At 42.1% G+C, this 20,432-nt stretch overlaps 1 protein-coding gene across 1 annotated transcript in view; it reads left to right on the forward strand.

Annotated features, from left to right (window-relative positions):
* Positions 1 to 434: 434 nt before the first annotated feature.
* Positions 435 to 20,432, forward strand: part of LOC126234305 (uncharacterized) — a 39,162-nt gene continuing 19,164 nt past the window's right edge. Inside the window, exon 1 of the mRNA XM_049942989.1 lies at positions 435 to 591. Coding sequence (XP_049798946.1) covers positions 522 to 591 — 70 coding nt within the window. The 5' untranslated portion in view covers positions 435 to 521. The remainder of the gene's footprint in view (positions 592 to 20,432) is intronic.

Here is a 20,432-nt window from a genome sequence, read left to right on the forward strand (position 1 = left end):
TTTTAGAATGCTGATAAATGTAGGCTTGCCTGTCTTCAGTCTGTTTTCTAAAGTAAGTCGTAGGTTCAATGTTGTCTGGTAGCCAAACTGCTCTTTCCCGAGATCGGCTTGTAACAGTTTCAACTTGTCACACGTATAACATACGATTACAAAACATTCCACCAATGGGATTCGATCCGTGTACTTCAATGTCGAGATCAGCAGCACTCTTTCTTTGTTGTGACTTTAGTAACACTGAGATGGAATTAATGGATGGGGATACGTGATGACTCGTGCAAGAGGCAGCTGAGGGCGAAGGGGGCACGGAAGTGTGCGGTATGGGAACTTGAAGTCGTGGACCAGGAAGTGAGCGGCAATGACGAATAGATAAGCAAAATAGAAGTGCACCGGAAAGCGCTCCCCACCCCTTTTTATCATACAAGTATGGCCTAGCGCCGCCGGCTCTCGGAATCATACAACTTCCTGTCAGAAGTGTTCACAACAGTTCGACGACGGCCTGACACGATACAGTCTTGTGCAAAATGAAAGTCCGAGTGTCTCAAGATCGCCTTCTGGCGCTGCTGATTCTGCTCGCGATCGTCGTGAGCCCTGGTGAGTACGAATTCATTCTCGCGCTTCAGCAGTCATCTGTCAGTAGTTTGGCCGAATGTTTTCCTCTGTATTTATAGGAATTTTCTTTAGTGATCATATTCCTAAAATAACGGAAGCTATTGTGGGTATCGACAGAGATATTAGAAAGAACAATAGAGCTTTTATAACCAGCGCACGAAATCAACTGATAATGGCCTCTTAGCTGAAATAGAATTTTTCAGATTTACTTTAATCTAGTAGTATCCTTTTATTTTATTATTCCGTGTTCCATGAACCCATGTAGTGAGTGTTTCGCTCATATGTAGAACATGGTAAATGTTACTGTAGTCCGCAGCTCGTGGTCGTGCGGTAGCGTTCTCGCTTCCCACGCCCGGGTTCCCGGGTTCGATTCCCGGCGGGGTCAGGGATTTTCTCTGCCTCGTGATGACTGGGTGTTGTGTGATGTCCTTAGGTTAGTTAGGTTTAAGTAGTTCTAAGTTCTAGGGTACTGATGACCATAGATGTTAAGTCCCATAGTGCTCAGAGCCATTTGAACCATTTGTTACTGTTACATCATGTATTGTTAGAGACATACTTTACTTCATGGCCAGGTTTCTACGGTCATAACGATCATGAATAACATTATATTATTGGCTAAGTATTATGTTAATTCAGTTACAAACTTTTACTAAATACTATGTAAATTCGTTGCATCATCATACAAATACTAAGATGCTGTAAAGCTAACACACACAAGATATTCAAGATACTACAGCGACAGTAAGTGGTTCATTACATTATAATGTATATAAATAAAATGTAAATGTTCGTTTGTTCAGAATCACATATCTCTGAAAGACCGTCACCGACTGCTTTGAAATTTTGACAAAACGTTGCATTCAAATATGCGCGTGTATTTATAGGCGTGCTGGAGCGCCATGTACAATATACAAATATATATGCAATGATTATAGGGAAAATCTATATAAAAATATAAATGTTCTTCTGCGCAAAATCTTAAATCTTTGAAAGTTTTTCACTGAGTGGTTTGAAATTTTGACACAACATTAAATTCGAATATGCGCGTGTTTATATGTATCTATTTTTAAATATTTATATACTATATAAATATATATGTAATAAGTAAAAGGGAAAATTATTACCAGAGATCTCAAAAACTACTCGGCCGATTTACTTCAAATTTTTACACATTGGTGTAATAAACGATTGGACACACGCAGGCTACATATTTTTGATATATATATATATATATATATATATATATATATATATATATATATATATATATATATATGTGTGTGTGTGTGTGTGTGTGTGTGTGTGTGTGTGTGTGTGTGTGTGTGTGTGAAACGTCGTTAGAAAATACGGAAATTGTATTTATGGCTTATCGGTTTGTGATTAGAATACTACTATAGAATCTGAATTTGCAATAACAGTAAACAAAGCTCAAGGTCAGAGGGAGGGGTGGGAGGAGATGGACAGAGAGAGACGGCAGGAGGAGATGGAGGTAGAGGGGGAGGAGAAGATGGATGGAGAGAGCAGGGAAAATATCGTGGTCAGAGAGGGGGGGAAGATGGAGGAGCTGAACAAAGAAAGGGGGAGGAGGTGATGGACAGAGACATGGGGAGAAGATGATTGGGACGTATATTCAATTCTCATACATGTTAGAAATGTGTACCTTCTCTTTTCTTTCTTGTCTATTCAATCAGACGGAGCATCAGCAATGCGTGGCTAGGAATAGCTAGAACACAAGAAATTCTTATTTAGAGTAAAAGGATTTTTGTAAAAGATAATGTTTTAAATGATTATTGAATTTGCACGGGTCACCAAATAACAGTTCTGACATGAGTTGGTGACCACCGTATATCTTGATGCTTACGTAACGTAATCCTCTCACTACCATGCTCAGACATTTTTTCTTTGTGTAAATCATGTTTATTTCGTGTATCACGTTCATGATGCATATTGCTGAATCTGTATAACATTTTATTTTTTACAAAGAAGGAGATCAGTGAGAGAATGAACCTGCAAGACATAATGAGGATTCCCAAGGGTGTGAATAAATTCTTCCAGGAGTGTCTGAGACGGGCTCTGTTAGTGATCCTCTTATAAATAGTCAAAATCCGTTCTTGATGATAATAACCTCAGAATATAGCGACGTACATAAAAAGAGAATGAAAGTAACCATGGCTTCCTGCTTTAGTAAACTCTTTTAAACAAATTCAGGCAATCACGCCAACATCAAATGAAGCTGAGTTCAGTCTTCTGCATACACTGATGAGCCAGAAGGGCATGGCCGCCTCTGGTCGACCTTTGGAACGCATTATAGCTGTGGTGTCACCGCCAGACACCACACTTGCTAGGTGGTAGCCTTTAAATCGGCCGCGGTCCGGTAGTATACGTCGGACTCGCGTGTCGCCACTATCAGTGATTGCAGACCGAGCGCCGCCACACGGCAGGTCTAGAGAGACTTCCTAGCACTCGCCCCAGTTGTACAGCCGACTTTGCTAGCGATGGTTCACTGACAAATTACGTTCTCATTTGCCGAGACGATAGTTAGCATAGCCTTCAGCTACGTCATTTGCTACGACCTAGCAAGGCGGCATTATCATTTGCTATTTATCTTGTGATGCATGTACCGTCAGACCGATGTTCACCAATTATGGATTAAAGTTAAGTATTCCAAAAGCTACGTACTTTTTTTACTAGACTCAACTCCTTTAACTGTTCCAGACCTCACGCCAGCCTGTTTGAGCTTAAACGCGTGCCTTTCGGCTACCTTCTAGTGGCTTGGCTGTCTTGCCAAGTCACAACAATAGCAGCGATTCTGCGTTGTGTGGATTCGATGACCCCTGGTAGCCTTCCAGAGATACGTGGGACCAGATGTCTACGCACACGTTATGCAGGTCCCGCAAATTACCCACCGATGGTTTTTGGGGCGGCGATGGTGCCAGATTGCATCCCAGATGTGTCCCATCGGGCTCAGATCTGGCAAATCTGGTGGCCAAGACAATTCCATGAGTTCAGTATCATGTTCCTCAAAGCACTGTAGCGCGATTCTTGCTTGGTGACAACGGATATTTATCGTGCTGAAAGATGCCATCGCCTCCAGGGAAAACATCAAGCATAAAGGAATACTGGTGGTCTGCAATAATTTTCACGTATTAAGGTCGTGGTCCAAGGCATATTTCTACGCCTAACGTTTCGTCTTCTAAAGCTGGAGACATCATCAGGAGCTATAAAGACTTATATAATATGAGGGTTGGAACTTTAATAGTGGCAACTATTTATTTACAGCTCGTACAAAATAGACACGTGTTTCAAAGTTTTACTGACCTTCGAAGTAGTCACCAGCTTTGCGTATAAACTGTTGCTAGCGATGTGGAAGTTGTAGGACACTCTTAGCAGTGCCAGGTGTGTTGGCAGTTCGAGCGGCACGGTCTATTGCCCGACGAATTAGTAGCAGTTCTGAAGCGAATGCCGCGAAGTGTTTCCTTCAGTTTAAAAATCGAATTGAACTTACGAGGGTTTAAGACAGGGGAGTGCAGTAGGTGGTATAGCACTTAGCAGCCCCATCACTCAAGTCCGCAGCTCGTGGTCGTGCGGTAGCGTTCTAGCTTCCCGCGCCTGGGTTCCCGGGTTCGATTCCCGGCGGGGTCAGGGATTTTCTCTGCCTCGTGATGACTGGGTGTTGTGTGATTTAGTTAGGTTTAAGTAGTTCTAAGTTCTAGGGGACTGATGACCATAGATGTTAAGTCCCATAGTGCTCAGAGCCATTTTTTTGAACCCATCAGTCAAACAAATCAGTAACAGATTGCACTGTACGTGCTTGAGCATTGTCCTGCAAAATGATGGTCAGGTCCTGCAGGAAGTGTCATCACTTTATGCTGTTCATTTTTGGAACACAACCTATGACCAGCTTAGAGACAGAACTGATGACACTTTCTGCAGGACCTAACCATCATTTTGCAAGACAATGCTCAAGCACGTACAGTGCAAGCTGTTACTGATTTGTTTGACTGATGGGGCTGCTAAGTGCTATACCGCCTACTGCACTCCCCTGGCTTAAGCCCTCGTAAGTTCAACTCGATTTCTAAAGTGAAGGAAACACGTCACGGCATTCGCTTCAGAACTGCTACTAACTCGTCGGGCAATAGACCGTGCCGCTCGAACTGCCAACACACCTGGCACTGCTAAGAGTGTCCTACAACTTTCACATCGCTGGCAACAGTGTATACGCAAAGCTGGTGACTACTTCGAAGGTCAGTAAAACTTTGAAACACGTGTCTATTTTGTACGAGCTGTAAATAAATAGTTGCCACTATTAAAGTTCCAACCCTCGTAGTTTCAAACTTAAAGAAGCTCAGCAAGTCGAAGTGTTTATACGTATCCACGCAACGATGGTGTCGTGACGTCAACAGACTGCTGCCTAATATCGTAGCTGTCATGGTGCCTTTGGTTACTACCAAAGGCCCCATGGAACCGCAGGCGATTGTCTAGATTTATTAACACTGCCCCCACTGGCTTGCATCCTTGGCGTAGAGCACGTTTCGAACACCATTCGCCTGGATGACGGCGTATCAGAAAAGGACCAGCGATCTGATGTAACAAGAAACTTGTTTCATCCGATCAGGCGAAACGTTTCGATTGGTCAACGGTCAAATTTTGATAGTCTCAAGCAATCTTAATTGACGGTGTCCTGGTTTCAACATGAGAGCAGGCAGAGGTCGCCTGCTGTGGGGACAACATTACCAGTATGTGCGGTGAACGGTATGCTACGAAATGTTAGTGCGTGCTCATCATCTTACAGAGCGGCCAAGTCTCCGAAGACCATAATCTGTGATGAGGCGTGAACTTCCAACACCTTGTCCAGTATTCGTGGTTTCCCCGTTCTTCAACCACTTTCCACAGATGTTCACAGTCTTACCACGCGAACAGCCGACTAGCTGCCCCGTTTCGGAGATGTTCGCAGACGCTGGGTCGTTACGCTCCGCTTATACACGTACTTTCTATACTGTACTTCCTTTATTGCGTTACGAGCACGCGTAGCCACCATTCTCGCGGTGAGCAGTGGTCATAATGTTTCAGCTCATCACTGTAATTCACATGTATGTACTGTCCATCTGAGCTTGATATTGACATTTGGTTCAAGGACTCGGGGAAGTATCTGCTCTTGCTAGTTCTTCATCTTTGTATTTTATGGTCAAATAACCTCATATTTAGCGTGCTGTTTAAAACTGTGTAAACTGTATGTTGCAGACAGTGAGAGAGAGAAAATTCGATTGAAACCAGTCCAGAAACTATTGAAAGGCAGTGATTCAAGCAGTGCTTAGACTACTGTTGGCGGGTTTATCAGTCAGAATGGCCGTGTTATTAGCAAACTCAAGTGACTCGAATGAATCTTTCGCACTTCTCTAGTTTTAAATAACAACATTATTTGAAATAAGCGAAGCCTTTGGGATATGGATAGTTGTGGGAATGAAGAGAAAACATCTTTAGAAATGAACCTAACGATGTGAACTGTCATCACCTGCTTGTAATTTCTTATTTTCGACCGTAATATTTACATTTACCTGTTGCTGAAGAGAAGTTTAATGAGAAATACGAATATAAAATACAAAGAAGTAAATGTATGCGAAATGTATGGATTAGAATGTCGTGTTCACTTCTTACCTGGTATATCACTAAGGCCACAGTAACCTGTAACTTATTTTGAGATTTTAATTCCACTTTATACTTTATGTAAGTACGTTGGACCATAGCAGCAATTAGTAAATCACAATTCAAGGCGACAATGACAAATATGTTTGTCGTTTCGGAAAATATATTCGTCCACTTGTACGACAGGCAGAGTAATGGACTACCGCAGTAGTCGTTGTTAATGTCTATGACAATGCTGTATTCAAGTTATCAAGTTCATAACTACTTAAGAAGTAAAATGGTCAGTAAAATTTTTCTGCATATGTAATCGTATTCTAATTGTGTAAAATTCTACGACTTGTCGGCCACTATTTCAAACGGCCTTTCTTTTTAAATAGCAATAATAATAGTAATAATAATTGTTATTATACATTCGTAAAACATTGGTATGAAGCTAAGCACCCATGGTGCTCTTTTGCGTACGATAGTTAAGCCTCTTTTATGTTAAAATTTTCACAAATAGTAAGTTCTAGCGCAAAATCGGTACGCAATGTAACAAGTTGATTAAAAAACCTTTTTAACCACACCACGTTCATCGCTGTACGATTATTGTGTGTTGATAAAAATGAATATCGACTTGAGAAATAATAAATATTATGAAAAACTACCATAAGATTGAGAGACTGCAAAATAAATAGTGGTGGTCTCCCATTTAGTCCTTCGTGATGGGGCAGGACTGTGATGCTCCACGGCAACGCCGCATGCCCTAACTTGAAGATGTACTGTGTCGCGTTGAAGAAAACCACTCCACGAGTACTCGAACAATTGCATGTGCAATGCGTGATAGTCGCAGTATCGTCTGTGCCGTTCTGCGTGAGCAAGAATTACATCCGTACCACTTACAAATGATACAAAGCATTGGGTCCAGCCGATTTTCCACAACGCGTTGCCTACTGCACTTGGTTCCTGCACCGCTGCATAGACACACCCCTATTTCCACGTCGAGTTCTGTTCGCGGATGAATGTAAGTTCACTAGGGACTGTGTCCAGAATTTGCGAAACAGCCGTGCCGGACAGACGAAACCCTCGTGCCACGCATCTTCAGGCATTTCAGCAACAGTTTGGTATTAACGTGTAGGTAGATAGTCTGAGTGGTCTTGTTATTGGACGATACTTCCTTCCACTGAAGCTAACTGGCCCTGCATGTTTGCCCTTCCTACAAAAGATACTAGACCCGTTCTTGGAAGCTGTGCTACTGAACGTCAGTTAGGAAAATTGGTTTCTGCGTGACGATGCACCACCTCACTGAAGAGACTCTAGGTGGGATGGAGAGTGTGTACCAGAATATGTTTAGTAGGTTCAATGTCTGTAACGAATTTGGTGGTCGCCACATCGAGCCGAGGTTGTAATGCATCAGTACTGTTCTGTATATACAATATGCTGGATACACTTCTATTTTTGAATAATGTAAACACGTGACATTTAAGTGATAATACAAACAAATGGGATTAAGTGATAAATGAATGTTTCGAGGTGTTACCTAACAACTGTACTGCGTCACGCCTAACACCCACAGAAGTGCCAAAGAAACTGGTATACGACTGAGTATTGAAATGCAGAGATATGTAAACGGGAAGGATACGGAGCTGCGGTCGGCAACGCCTACATAAGACAACAAGTGTCTGACGCAGTTGTTAGATCGGTTACTGCTGCTACAATGGCAGTTATCAAGATTTAAGTGATTTTGAAAGTGGTGTTATAGTCGGTGCATGAACGATTGGACACAGCATCTCCGAGGTAGCGATGAAGCGGGGATTTTCCCGTACGACAGTTTTTACGAGTGTAACGTGAATATCAGGAACCCAGTAAAACATCAAATCTCCGACATCGCTGCGGCTGGAAAAAGACCCTGCAAGAACGGGACCAACGACGATTGAAGAGAATCGTTCAACGTGACAGAAGTGCAGCCATTCCGCAGATTGCTGCAGATTCCAATGCTGGGACATCAACAAGTGTCAGCGAGCGAACCATTCAACGAAGCATTATCGATATGGGCTTTCGGAGCTGAAGGCCCACTCGTGTACCCTTGATGACTGCGCAACAACAAGCTTTACGCCTCGCATGGGCCCGTCAACACCGACATTGGACTATGGATGACTGGAAACATGTTGCCGTTCGTTTCAAATTGCATCGAGAGGATATATGGAGACAACCTCACGAATCCATGAACCCTGCATGTCGGCAGGGGCAGTTCAAGCTGGTGGAAACTCTATAATGGTGTGGAGCATATGCAGTTGGAGTGATATGGGACACCTGATACGTCTAGATACGACTCTGACAGGTGACACGTACGTAAGCATCCTGTTTGTCCAATAATGTCCACTGTGCATTCCAACGGACTTTGGCAATTCCAACAGGACAATGCGACACCCCACATGTCCAGAATTGCTACAGAGTGGCTCCAGGAATACTCTTCTGAGTTTAAACACTTCCGCTGGCCACCAAACTCCCCAGACATGAACATTATTAAGCATATCTGCGATGCCTTGCAACGAGCTGTTTAGAAGAGATCTACATCCCACCCTGCTCTTACGGATTTACGGAGAGCTCCGCAGGATTCATGGTGTCAATTCCCTCCAGCACTAGTTCAGACATTAGTCGAGTCCATACCACGTCGTGTTGCGGCACTTCTGCGTGTTTGTGGGGGCCCTACACGATATTGGGTCGATGTAGCAGATTCTTTGGCTCTTCAGTGCAGCTCTTCAAGTAGAAACTGATTAGTAAAACATCTGAAAAGACACCATCGTAGAACGGAAGCGGTATGTTTCCGGATATGGGTTCCCATCCAGAATATTATGTACTCACTCCGTTCTACAAGTCCTAGAAGTTTGTAACGGGAATTTCCGAACACCCTCCACTGTTTTATACGGTAGAGCGAGTGTAGATGACTGAAAAAAAATTCCGTACTGTATTGTAGGTATGTTCATCTACACTCTGTCAATGAACCAAAATAAATCAGTTTCAAAGAAGATACCATTTTCAGAGCTAGAAGGGAGAAAACAATTGTGGAGTGTTAACACTGGAAAGATGACCTCTCAAGACGTTTTGACCTTCTAAAAACTGTATTGGGCGAAACCCAACACAACATCCAGTCATTGAGTAGTCCAATTGGCAGGTCATCACAATAAAGTGTCAAACTGAGGAGACAAGGACTGTATTGACTCAATCCTAGGCTGTTATGAGTCACCTCTACCGGTCAATTTGGGGATGTTTTGGAGAGTCTTTCATTCATGTCTTCTATGTGACGTTTTACTCAAACAGTCCACTGACATAGCTTTCAAACATTTTTTTCAACTTGTGTTATGCCAGTTAACGTTAAAAGGTAGGAGACATCAATAAAATGAAATAGATCCGTTAAAACGACAAGTTTTGACGGTAAAAATGTGCTACCAAAGTCGAATATGCGTTTATAAAGTATTTGCTGTTTCTCCATTTTGAGGCGTATTAATTAAAAGCATTTTTGCTGGTTATTTATTTTTGTTGATATTCAACCAAATTTCTTCAACTGATGTTTTTTTTCTGACCGAGGTTTTATGTTTTCAATAATAATAAACATAGATTTGCAGATCGTTCAATCAAAAAAGTTTTAATAATATCAGAACATGAATTTTTTATATGTACTTACATTTCAGGCGTCAAAAGTAATCTAAAATGTTTTAAGTACAGTCATTTTCGCGTACATCATGTCGTATTTTTTTCTTAACATGACACATTCTCAAATTCGTCGAATCAGGCATGTCAAAACTGAAAATGTGGAAATTTACCCTCCTCTTGCGTAAATTTCTGGTGACGCCCTGATATGAAGTTCAAATGGCTCGGAGCACTATGGGACTTAGCTTCTGAGGTCATCAGTCCCCTAGAACTTAAAACTACTTAAACCTAACCAACCTAATGACATCACACACATCCACGCCCGAGGCACGATTCGAACCTGCGACCGTTGCGGTCGCGCGGCTCCAGACTGTAGCGCCTAGAACCGCTCGGCCACCCTGATATGAAGTCATTTCCTGTTTAGTTCAAATAACGATCTTCGCCTTCCAGATTGCGTAGTCGTTATTTTCGAAGTTCTGTTTGTACACAATTGCTTACAACATAAGGAAATATACATCTTTGCCGTATACTGTTGAAACAAGGCTATTCCGTTATTTTGTGGAGTTCGTGATAACTTCTAAAAAGAGAATTGCTCAACATTCGAGATATTCATGTTCAAGACTGTGTAAAGGTATCTCTAATTAGTGGATTGAAATAACGAGAAAAAAATAAATTAAAGTTTTCGAGCGCGTGCAAATAGTTTTATCTTTTGACGTCTGAATATTTAATCCTCGATGCGAATACGTCCGCAGCGAACTAAATTTCACCACCAAGCTTTATCTTAATGTACTAGGAAAACACTTGCAAAAGGCAGAAGCACTTTAGCAGAACGTAACCATGTGGTGCAACATTTTCACTTCGATGGACAGCTTTTAATGGCCGGGCACAACACCAGTAGGGAATGCCAACTGCAGTGTACCGTGAACGTTTTCAACCTTGGGACTGATTGAGAAGGCAACGATTCGATCATTCAACAGCTGCTCACTGTAGTGGACGCTATGCGCCATAGAGGCAGGCAAAGACGACAGTCAAGACAAAACAGCTGTTGCAACAGTCGCGATTTCCGCTTTTATCACTTCTCGGGTTGCCCACAGAGAGATAACATAGGGAAGAGGACAGCATGGTCGCTATAACTGTTGCTCAGCTCAGCCAAAATGACGAATAAGGAACTGTCCGGGTTAACTGGACCATTTCAGCAGCTCGTATTCACCATCATATACGTGCAAATGTAGATTGGTTTGCGTTTATATAAGGCAAAGCTATCAGTCAGTCCTAATTCAAAACTTACATAGAGAAGGATTATTAAACCCAGCTTAAAAATGCTCCTGTCGGAACACAAAAAAACGAATCTGCGTCTGTTTAACAATCTCTGACTGAAAAGTGGGTTATTAGCTGACTCATCCTACTTTCCCTAGCACTTTTAAAAATTTTCCTATGCGAACATATTCGAGCTCTTTTTAACATGCGCAGGCCGTTGTGCTCGAGCGGTTCTAGGCGCTTCAGTCCTGAACCGTGCGACTGCTACGGTCGCAGATTCGAATCCTGCCTCGGGCATGGATGTGTGTGATGTCCTTAGGTTAGTTAGGTTTAAGTAGTTCTAAGTTCTAGGGGACTGATGACCTCAGATGTTAAGTCCCTGCCGCGCGCCATTAGCCGAGCGGTCTAAGGCGCTGCAGTCATGGACTGTGCGGCTGGTCCCCGTGGAGGTTCGAGTCCTCCCTCGGGCGTGGGTGTGTGTTTTTGTCCTTAGGATAATTTAGGTTAAGTAGTGTGTAAGCTTAGCAGTTAAGTCCCATAAGATTTCACACATATTTGAACATTTTTTTGTTAAGTCCCATAGTACTCAGAGCCATTTGAACCATTTTTTTAAACATGCAACTAACCTCTCACTTCCACAAGCTGCCCTAACTGTAACTCGCTCACACCTGCTAGCCCATCGCTGTAAGTCGTTCATACTCACCCACTTACACTTGCCCATTTCGCTCACTCATTCAGCCCAACTCATTGTCATTACCTCTTTGTGTCTCTCCAATTTTCACTGTTGCCTTCGTTCGGTCCAACTACTACTGTCTGCTCTTACTGGCACTCTTTCTCTTCTCTCTCTTGCTGCTGCTGTCTCATTCATTCCTTCCCAATGCTGTTGTCTCTTCTCATTGTCACTATCTCTCCCTTCCACGTTTTCATTGTGATTGACTATGTCTCTCATTATCACTAACCCTCACACACTTTCACTTTCTCCTTCATTTTATTCGTCTACCACTGGCCCTGTCTCCCCTCACTCTTTTCCTAGCACTGTTCTGTCACTGTGTACTGTGTACTGCTTGCACTATGTCCCTCTCTTTCTCTCACATTGCCATGTCTCCTTCGATCTTTTCCATACCATGAACACTGTCTATCTTCCAGTATTTATTACTTTTCTGTCTCTTTACCACTGCTACTGTCTGCTTCTCTCTCAGCATAAAACGGCCCAAATATGTTCGCAAAACAAAATTTTTAAGAAAATTTTTAAAGTTCCTGACGAAGGCATAATAACACAGCTGGTACCCCAATTTTCGGTTAGAAACTTTTAAACAGGAACATATGCACTTTTTTTGTGCTCCGATGGGAGCACTTCTCTGCTGGTTCCATTCTTTCCCCGGCTACAGCAGGGGATAACACTCATATCAAAAGAACTTTATGGGTCAGTAAAATTTTGATACTTTGCTTAAATGAAATTGAAATAACACAAAACATAATTTTACACCTTAGGCCTGATTTTACGCGCACAAAAATTTTGCATGTGCTTCGGTACTACAACATGAGGTTCCCAGAACCCTTTCGATGCCAGCAGAGTCACTTTTCAGTGTATTTCTCGCGCTGCATTACTTTATAAACTACGTTTCCGCCTCACGCAGGATTTTACGTGTAAAAGCAGGGTAATTTTAAACCTCCGTATCTCAGAAACGGGAAAGGTTTAGAAAAATTTTCAAGGTTATTCGAGATCGGATTATTAGGAATATTTCGTAAGAAATTCAGCCATTTGCTGTGCTTGGCAGTCTTGGAATCCGCGGTTCAGTTTTAATACGAGAAAATGGTGAAAAACTCTTTTTAGGGGTTTTCTAGTGAACCGCCGATGACCTAACAAAGATTTTTGAAAACGGGAAGACTACATTTCTAGATATGCCAAGAGAATATGCCGTTAAAATGTGAGCAATATCTTAGGTCATTTATTATTTAGATTTCGCCTCATACCGGATTTTACGTGAGGTATTTTACGTGTAAAAGAAGGCTGACTTTAAAAGTCTGTATTTCGGAAACGGATAAAGATATCAAAAAAATTTTGAAGATTGTTCGAGGTTGGGGTCATAGAAATGTATCGTAAGAATGTCAACCATTTGCTGCGCATGGTCGTCTAGGAATGAGCGGATCTGTTTTGTTACGAGAAAGAAGTAAAAAACGGCTTTTTTGTGGTTTTCTAAGGAACCGCCCCTGGGTAACCATGCTTCCATAAGCCCCTTAAGGTCCACCATAGACCGCATCAAATGCTAAAAGAATCAACCAATTTGCCCGTTTACGTAAGCAGTAGAAAGTGGGTGAAAGGATTGATACCTTCACCCTGTGCTGCAGTGTACTGACACTAAGACTATACTTCTTTTAGGTAAGTAAATGATCGCTAGCCCAAGGGCTACCCAAAACGCTTGATCCTAACTTTCTAATCCCAATAGGAACAGAGGTATGAGACCCGGAAGAATCGCATTTTTATGCGCGGCCCTTCGGTAAATACTCGTATTAGGTAGCCCATGCAACATGGTAGAGTCATGGTACGTACAATCTCAAGGAAAGCCTTGGATGATGTTATGAAAAATAACATTTTCTTCATATATCGTGAGAAGAAAAGGATAAAAGTCTAGAGACGAAACAGTAACCTTCTGCATCTCTAAGAAAGCCTAAGGCCAGTAACAAAAGTGGAAAATCGACGAAGACAAGCTCGTGGTAAAAATGCGTATTAAGATCGCAGCTTATAATCAGTTTTGCGTCAAAGAAGCAAAAATAGAAAAGCTAAAGAATTTATATCAAACACAAATGTGGGAGGTAAAAAACCACTGATCTAAAGTTCATATGCAACGTTTCCTGCTCGAAAGACAGAACATGTAGAAGAACTTTTAAATGACGTGATAAGGCCTTTTAAAATATAACTTGTATTTCTGTTAAATTCTAATAAGGACTAAAATTATGAGTCACAGTAGTGGTAGCAGAAGTACCAATAGTGCTTTGGAAAATACTGAAATCGTAAAAAGATGTAACAGAAATAAAGGAAAAAAGGTTACACAAGTTGGCCGACAAAAGAGACACGACAGATTCAGATTAACAACACTAATGAAAAACGTTTTGTTTCTCCTTAGAGATATAGCTGCTCTAATGTAGCTAATTAAAAGACTGTTTGTACTGTGCCATAAGCGTTTCACTTCTTTTTGTTTGTGAAGCATTTGCAGAGGCGATTTGTGAACTTATTAGTCCAGGAGTTGTACTTAGTTGATCAGTGTTCAGCAGGATGTTAGATCTTCGGCGTTTTTCGGACACATCTCAACTGAACAGATCACATATTCTGTTCGCTGTGTTCTATTTTGGTGGTTTAAGTTCTCTTCATTGAACAGAAGTCCTTTGGTGCCAAATATCAGCTTAAAGCCGAAGAAAAAGTTTCAGAAACTGTGTGCATTCAGGGCAGCATTGTATGGAACTGGCGTATGGCACGTGGGAAAAGCAGAGAGCCTGGAATATTTGAAATACTACTCTGTGCAAGGAGGTTAAGAAATAAATGGGCATCAGATGTCTTATATGTGCTTGAATCATACAAACCAAGACCACTTATTTCTTCCCAATGAATCTACATTTACATTATAATAGAACAGTTCTTTTAAGACGCACATCGATCAAAATAGTACAGTAATTAGAGCACCGAACATGCATTCGGGAGCAGTGGGGCTGAAATCTCCATCCGAGCATTCAGATTTTGGTTTCTGTGGATTCCATAAATTGATTATGGCGACTTTGAAAAGAAGATATCTAATTTCCTGGGCCATCCTTGTTCTATGAAAGTTTGTGTTCTGTCTTTAATTACCTCATCGCTGACACGACGCTAAACTCTACTCTTTGTTCGTTCTTCTTCTGTCTCACTTTCAGTATCCTATTATCATCTTTCAGTACTGTATTCTGCATTTAACAGAAGTATGGCATCCACACAAATATGTAATCCAAACCTCGTAAGAAAATAGCTTCACGATTTCCACATTCTTTAGACTTCTTGCTAGTCGCATTTTATGAGAACATACTATTCACAACGCTCTGTTCTATTATTTTCTTTGCTCATCATTAATCCTGAGTATTTCCAGAGTTCAGTAACGAATTTGTTTTCAACTGCGAGCAATCAGGATCTGAAGAGGATATACATATGAAAGGAAACCTGGAAATTAGAGGTACCAAGAGAGTTCTTTCAAGATCAACTAACATCAATGCCTTAACGCATTCGTATTCAGTTATGGCGACTGTTATTCTGTATGGGAAATTGGAAAGTTATTTATTTTGCTGCGGAAGTCGGAGGTGCTCTGCTCCCTATGATACTTTCTCGTCCGCGTGATCTTGCAAGGGCAGTAGGGAATATTTACGTGACAGCAAGCAAGAGTGGAAAAATGGGCGTAAGACAACTTCAGCTACGGTATGATCGCTGCTTTTGGCCAATAGATGCTCAAAATAATTTGCTTTTTCTTTATTCCTGATCTGCGTATAAAAATCATACTTTTTAGAGTACACTGTCTTTCCTGAAAAGTGTGTGATCTTGCAGTCCATACCACCTGGAACCACTGGACAAATTCAGTCTCTGGATGTTTGTTTTTTCTGTGCCTATAAAACATATTCTCGTACTATATGAAGCTGCGTGTTAAAGGATAACCAGTTTCACGATAAGCTACATGACAGACTGTTTCGCATTCGGGTGCATGCCATCACGTTCCAGCAGTTCTCATCTGCCCGTTACACCAGTATGGTTCTATATGCCTTCTTAAAGAAGTTTAACACCTTGCACGGTTTGTAAATCCCAAGGAGTTCGCCTTCGACATTGATTATCACAGTGGCACACAATTTTTCATTCGGTGTTCATGGTGCAATTCAATGGTTTCTTTTGAACATTTCCTGAATGTCGACGATGTTCATTCCGTGAAGTGTAAAACGTACATCCCATAGAAGGTTGACTTGCATCTCCAGGACACTAATTTTCTGTCGCCCTCCTACTGCACATGGTGAGTAATTAGCAGTAATATTTTTCCTGTCATAATCGTTAACACAACATTTTCAAATGGGCCTTACTAAAGACTGAACTTACAACCTCGCACTCATTGAAGGGATTCCTTGTAAATCGTCTGTGTGGTAGCTAAGAGATTGGTTTTGGCGTTATATCGTTCGCGCTCCTCATTCCGGACGTTTAAACTCCGTATGCGAGACAGCTGTCTTACTTCTTCAGTTTGGGCGATGAACTGTTTCATCATCAGCATCGTTAGGTTGAAATGGGAACAAAGCATCCATTTTTGGTTCAGTTACCCGACAGCGGATGAAGAAAAACGGTGTGAAATCCTTAGTGTCTTGCTCTACCAATGTCGCGACAGGTAGTATTGTATCCTATACTCTGTTCGACTTGAATGTGTAAAGAGAGCATACGTGTTTTTTAAAGATTTTACATTCTCTAGGTAAAATGTATTGTTCGAATAACGACTTTTGTAGAGTCACGGACATTTCAGCCAAACACCAGGCGAGCTGGTAGTGGGGCAGTAGATGTCTCAGTTGGGAATATTTGGGAGATGTTTCCGATTGAGGCTTTCACCCAACAAACGAGAGAAACTTCCCAAAATCCTAGGCGAGAACCCGAGGATATGAACTATTTTGTCCCAAAATGCCCAGCTAAAAAAAAAGTGGAAGCCGAAGATTTGCTCGATTTGTGTAGTGCACCCAAGTCGCTAACGATCGAGACTGAGTGCATATCTGCCAACGTCACATCAAAATGTTCCATGAGATGATTCGACTGCACGTGGTAGATAGTTCTCATACTGTGAAAGATACTGTATCGTAAAATTTCTTCTGATGCCAGTCGTGACAAAAATACTTTCTCACAATGAGTGATCAGTACACAGGTTGTCACGTGCTTCAAAATCATGTCTTCTACAGGAAATCTGGAGATTTCCTGAGCTTCGGCATCTGGTACAGCTTTTATGACAGCGTAACGATTACTAGTCAATGTATTTCCACGGCTAGTATTCCTTGAAGTAGCTTACATAACGTCCGATCGGTACGGGGAACACTCGACCAGATGGTGCAAATGGCTCTAAGCACTATGCGACTTAACATATGAGTCATCAGTCCGCTAGACTTAGAACTACTTAAACTAACCTAAGGACATCACATACATCCATGTCCGCGGCAGGATTCGAACCTGCGACCGTAGCAGCAGCGCAGTTCCGGACTGAAGCGCCTAGAACTGCTCGGTCACAGAGGCCGGCTCACTCGGTCAGAATAGCCGCAGATGAAACTCCAGTTTACAGACCTATCAATCACTGTTTGGTTTCTCCCCTCTCGCTTACCATTTACTGACCAGTGTCTGAAAGTTTAACAGCAGAATTATTGCAATGCTTTCACTCGTGACTGAACAACATTCTAGCATTGAAATACCATGTTATATGGTGATTCTTGTTGCCAAGGAGGTTCTACCGTGATATACGCGTAGTCTTATCCACAGAATTCCTGTAAGCTACGCTAAACTCAACTGGTCACACAATCCTGTCTGCCAGATACCAGCACTAATTCTACCCGCTCAAGCCGACCGATAGGACTCTTTCGACAGGCTGTTTATGGAGAACTTTCCCTGAAGGAACTATCTACACCCCACCCAATATGCAACAAAAACTCAAAACTTCTATCTTATGCAGGGGCTTCTATTCTGATGATTCAGCTCCGTATACATTTCCCGCTCTTTCTCTACGTGTTTTGTTCAAACTGTCTGTCGTTGTTACAGCTCTCCGAACAACGAACTCTGAGACAACAATACTGTATCCCCCGTGAGTCAATTCTCGCCAATCTAACGCAGTGGTTTCTACAGTCCAATGCTACTGGTCATTACACAGTCTCTGTCCTTTTAGCGGTGATTTATCATCCTATTTCGCAGAATGTGCTTTGAACCTCTACATAATTCTTGGCTTTTATAGGAAAGGCCACTGCAAGGGTGACTACTTGCAATGGAAGGCTTCTGTCGTCACAGTTTGTGAATTTATACAGCATTTCAGCTCTGACTGACGTCGGATCTCGAAACTTTGGACTAGTAACCAAACACACTCATCGCTAGACCACGTCAACAAGAGTCACGAAGGTGAAAGCATAGATGAAAGAGACACTGCATAGAAATCTCCTATCAGGTAGGGGGAAGGTCACTGTAATATTCGCCGAACTGCCAGATGCTTTGCTAGTTGAAAGGATACTACGGATGAAAAAATTAGGAGCAAACTATTATCAACATACGCACAACAAATTGAGGACGTAAGCTGCAGTTTATTTCATAGATTAATATAAATAATGGCGATACTTCTTCATAAAAACTGAAACATTGTACAACCATACCAAAGAGTACGCCTAGCAGTGTGGACAAAACTATGCCGTGTTGTGTGTGGTGGGAACACACACAGATGTACAGGTGTGGAAAAAAAAAATGGAAATACCGCCAGCACAACACATTATAATCCCTGTTATGTTGTAGGAAACACGTTGGCATCCAAAACAGCTTCCAGTGGTCTCGAAATGGATAAATACAGGCTCTATGTGGTTTTCAAGCAAATTTCATACAATTCATCCTGCAAAACACGCTCAGATGACAAAAGTTGTGGGATACTTCATAATATCGTGCCATAACTCCTTTTGTTCGGTGTAGTGTGGCAACTCGACGTGGTATGGTCTCAACAAAACTTACAGAAATTGAGAGTCATGATGCCTCTGTATCCGACAATGATTACGGAAGTCTTGCCAGTGCAGGACTTTGTGCACGATTTGACCCCCCGATTAAGTTTCATGGGATTCATGACGAGCAATCTGGGTGGCCAAATCATTTGCTCAAATTGTCCAGAATGTTCTTGGAACCAATCGCGAACGACTGGCACAGTGGTATGGGGCATTGCCATGCATAAAAATTCCATTGTTTGGGAACACGAAATCCATGGATGGCTGCAAATGGTCTCCAAAAGTAGCCGAACATAGCCATTTCCAGTCAACGGTCGGTTCAGTTGGATCAGAGCACCCAGTTCATTCGATTTACACCCAACCCACACCATTATGGAAATACCATCAGCTTGCACAGTGCCTTGTTGACAACCTGGGCCCATCGCTTCGTTTGGTCTGCAGCACATTCGAACCAAACCATCAGCCCTTAACAATTGACATCGGGATTCATCTGACCGTGTAGTCTAGGGTCCAACCGATATAGTCACGAGCCCAGGAAAGGCGCTGCAGGCGATGTGCTGTTAGCAAAGAAACGTCGATCGTCTACTGCCGTAGCCCATTGAAGCCAGTTTTCGCGGTACAATCCTAAAGGATATGTTCGCTATACGTCCCACATTAATTTCTGCGCTTATTTCACCCAGTGTTGCTTGTCTGAGCACTGACAACTCTACGTAAAGGGGGCTGCTCTCGGTCATCAAGGCCGTCAGTCACTGCATTTTCCGTGGTGAGGGGTAATGCCTGATATTTTTATTCTTTTATTTTTTTTTATTTTGGCACACTCTTGACACTGTGGAATCGGAATATTGAATTCCTTAATCTTTTCCGAAATGGAATGTCGCATGCTTCTAGCTCCAACTGCTTTTCCGCGTTCAAAAGTCTTACCTCTCGTCGTGCGGTCATAATCACGTCGGAATCCTTTCTACGTGCATCACCTAAGTATAAATGACAGGTCCGCCAATACACTGTCCTTTTATACCTTGTGTACGCGATACTGTTGCCATTTGTATATGTACATATCCCATGTCTTTTGTCACCTCAGTGTTAAGAGCAGCAGTTCTCGTAACGGCGCGATAGCCGTCACGGCAGCTGCTAAAAAAACAAGAGGTGTCGATCGAGTCACGGATCAGCACGGGCGAAGACGTACCCAGTGTAGAACAGATCTTGCGGAAAATAGAGACCGAAACCGCTACCTGAAACTAATGTTTCAAAATGACCCCATACACACAGCAGGAAGTTGCGAAAAATAAACCAAGCAGTACAGCAAGTACGAACTCTGTATAAGCAAACCCAGGAAAGCAGTTATTGAGCACAAATAGAAGAGTTTCCGTCCCAAACACAAAATAAACTCGACGAAGGAGTTAGTGATGTCAAACAAGAAGGAAACGATAGGAAAAGCGGAAGCCAGTCACCTATAAAAGAAAATACATCTGCAATTTACATGAAATTGCCGTGACACGATGAGGCCATTTGGATGCACTTTTGATAACTTTTCTTTAGTATTAATCACATTTTTATTTTTCCAAAAACTTACGCGTTTCGACTTT

Source organism: Schistocerca nitens, chromosome 2, assembly GCF_023898315.1.
Source record: "Schistocerca nitens isolate TAMUIC-IGC-003100 chromosome 2, iqSchNite1.1, whole genome shotgun sequence".
Classification (NCBI taxonomy): domain Eukaryota; kingdom Metazoa; phylum Arthropoda; class Insecta; order Orthoptera; family Acrididae; genus Schistocerca; species Schistocerca nitens.